The 2,352-nt window shown below is 49.2% G+C and overlaps 1 protein-coding gene across 1 annotated transcript in view; it reads left to right on the plus strand.

Annotated features, from left to right (window-relative positions):
* LOC118452150 (transcription factor 4-like) overlaps positions 1–590 on the plus strand; it is a 15,867-nt gene extending 15,277 nt beyond the window's left edge. Inside the window, exons 4-5 of the mRNA XM_035892965.1 lie at positions 270–346; positions 492–590. Coding sequence (XP_035748858.1) covers positions 270–346; positions 492–590 — 176 coding nt within the window. The remainder of the gene's footprint in view (positions 1–269; positions 347–491) is intronic.
* Positions 591–2,352: the final 1,762 nt, after the last annotated feature.

Raw genomic sequence — 2,352 nt, forward strand, 5'->3', positions numbered from 1 at the left:
GGCTCCAGCTGCCGAATGAATGCAGCCCTCTATGTGGAGGAGCAGCCCGGGGGAGCTCGGTGGCCTGCATCGACGTGCTGCGCTACAAAATACCTTTTTTTTTTTTTTTTTCCTATTTTTTTCACCCATGTGTATTTTGGAAGTTCTCCATATGTCTGCTCTATAGTCTATCTGGAATACGGCATTTACATGTCTACAAAACTGTCCAAAAAGTTTGAAAGACATTTTTGTTTGCAGAGTTCTAATGGTAATTCCAATTTTACTATTAGCAGGCACAGCTGTTTGGTCTAGAAATGGAGGTCAAGCGTCATCATCTCCCAATTATGAAGGTCCCTTACACTCTTTGGTATGTTTTGATTAGTGACCTCCTCTGCCTCAGTATTTTACTTGCTGTTCTTTCCATTTCTCATCCATTCTCCTCACACAGGTTTTCATTTCGTTAGTGATCGCTATGCCCTCGGACTTGATTTTTACCACCTCTAAATTCGTAGCATGGGTGCCCCGTGCTCTATAGCTACGCGCTGCGGTTGGAGACGCTGCTGCTCGGCGTCTCCTGTTTGACAGGGGGGTGCGGTGTCGAAATCTGCTGAAGAGGGGAATGAGGACGACAGAAAGGAGGGGAGGGTGAGCAGGCAGGTGGAATAGATTTGAGGAGAAAAAGGGAGCAGAGAGCAGTGGTGACTGTCACGCAAGGATGGGGCGTCCGTCAGTCCCGTGGAGCGAGGGAGGGAGCGCGGCCGATGCGGCAGGGATGGTTGGGAGCCCTCTCCCCAGGAAAAGCTGAGCTCACCAGGCTGAGCCAGTCCTAAACTCTTGCGTGGCAGAGAGGGCTAAAGGGGCATGAGTAAGGTTTGTGACTGACGGAAAGACAAAGGAAGAGTTGGAGCTGGCCAAAAGCACGGTAGGGCAGAGGAGAACCCTCAAGTCCAACCTCCTCCGCTTCGCTCTTCTCAGTCGGTTGTCGGTCAGAAGCCAAGGGGGTTTCGCTAATGGGTGCCAAATGCCTGACGTGGTGTTGGGTGTACGACAAATAGCCCTAGCACTTAAAAAGTTTCCTTAAAAAAAAAAAACACAACCCAGCAATCAGCTAATTCCCAAGGGCGCGGTGGTTAACCCCCCCAGCACGGGGCGATGCAGCAGCCCCGTTGGCTTCCTCAGAAGTTGGCCAGAGATACAGAAATCCTTCCCATGACTGGCCACCGTGTTTTCTAGGCTGGCTGTCTTCTGGAAGTTTTTTAGTTATTTGGGGGTTTCGGAGAGCAACGGGTCGGTTAAGAGATGTGCTGGAGAGGTCCATAAGCGATGCCTAATTATTTTTGCAGCTCAGTGCTTGGGAGCTGTCACATTGAGCATCCCCCTTCCATGTCCAGGTTGGACGGGGCTCTGAGGAACCTGATCTATTAAAGATGTCCCTGCTCCCTGCAGGGGGGTTGGCCTAGATGACCTCTAAAGGTCCCTCCCAACCCAAACCATTCTATGATTCTACGTTTTATTAAAAGAGCAAAGACTTCAGGTGCCCAGGTCCGCACGTGGCTTGCGCTGGGGGTAGCCAGGGCCGGCGACGGGGCTTGGGGGAGGCAGGGCAGGGGTGTGGGGCCGGTGGGGGTTCTCGAAGGCACAACCCCCCCTCCCCCAGAGCTGTGGGCTTTTAGATGGTTGGAGAAGCAGAAGGCGAGGGCCCGTCCTTCCCGGGTGCTTGGTTGTAGGGACCCCGATGGGGTTGCAGCACGGGGGGTGCAGAGCACCCCTCGCCCCCCGGGACCGCCCCGGCCGCTGGGTGTTGCCGCGTTGCTCACCGGCCGCTCAGTTAGGGAAGGGTGCTTTTATTGCTGCTTTTACCAGTGATAAAAAGTGATTTCAGGGTGCACACCTGCAGGGACACATCCCAGCTGGCAGCGAGGGACTGTAGGACCTGGTAGCTTCTCTTCCTCTCTTTGTGTGTGATCCTGGGATTAGGTGGGGGGAGGAAGATCCCGGTCAGAGACTGATTACAATTAGAGGTATATTTGTTTCTTTACTTCTACTTCTTTTTTTTTTTTTTTTAATTTTTTTTTTATTTTTTTTTTTTTAAGTATCACTAAAACTTTTCAAAGACATAGAGGGCAACATATGTACTGTAATGATTATGTTCATGAGGAATCATTGAACCTGTTTTGCCCATGAAAATCAAAGCTGTACTCGTGTTAACCATGCTCTCTCCTTCCCCGCAACGCTACTCTAAACATTGCCCTAGGGAAACAAAACCGCTCCTTTCAAAAAAGGACAAAATAAAAAAAAAAAAAAAAAAAAAAAAAAAAAAAAAAAAAAAAAAAAAAAAAAAAAAAACAACAAAAAAAAAAAAAAAAAAAAAAA

Source organism: Egretta garzetta, unplaced genomic scaffold (genome assembly GCF_000687185.1).
Source record: "Egretta garzetta isolate BGI_Z169 unplaced genomic scaffold, ASM68718v1 scaffold384, whole genome shotgun sequence".
Classification (NCBI taxonomy): Eukaryota; Metazoa; Chordata; class Aves; order Pelecaniformes; family Ardeidae; genus Egretta; species Egretta garzetta.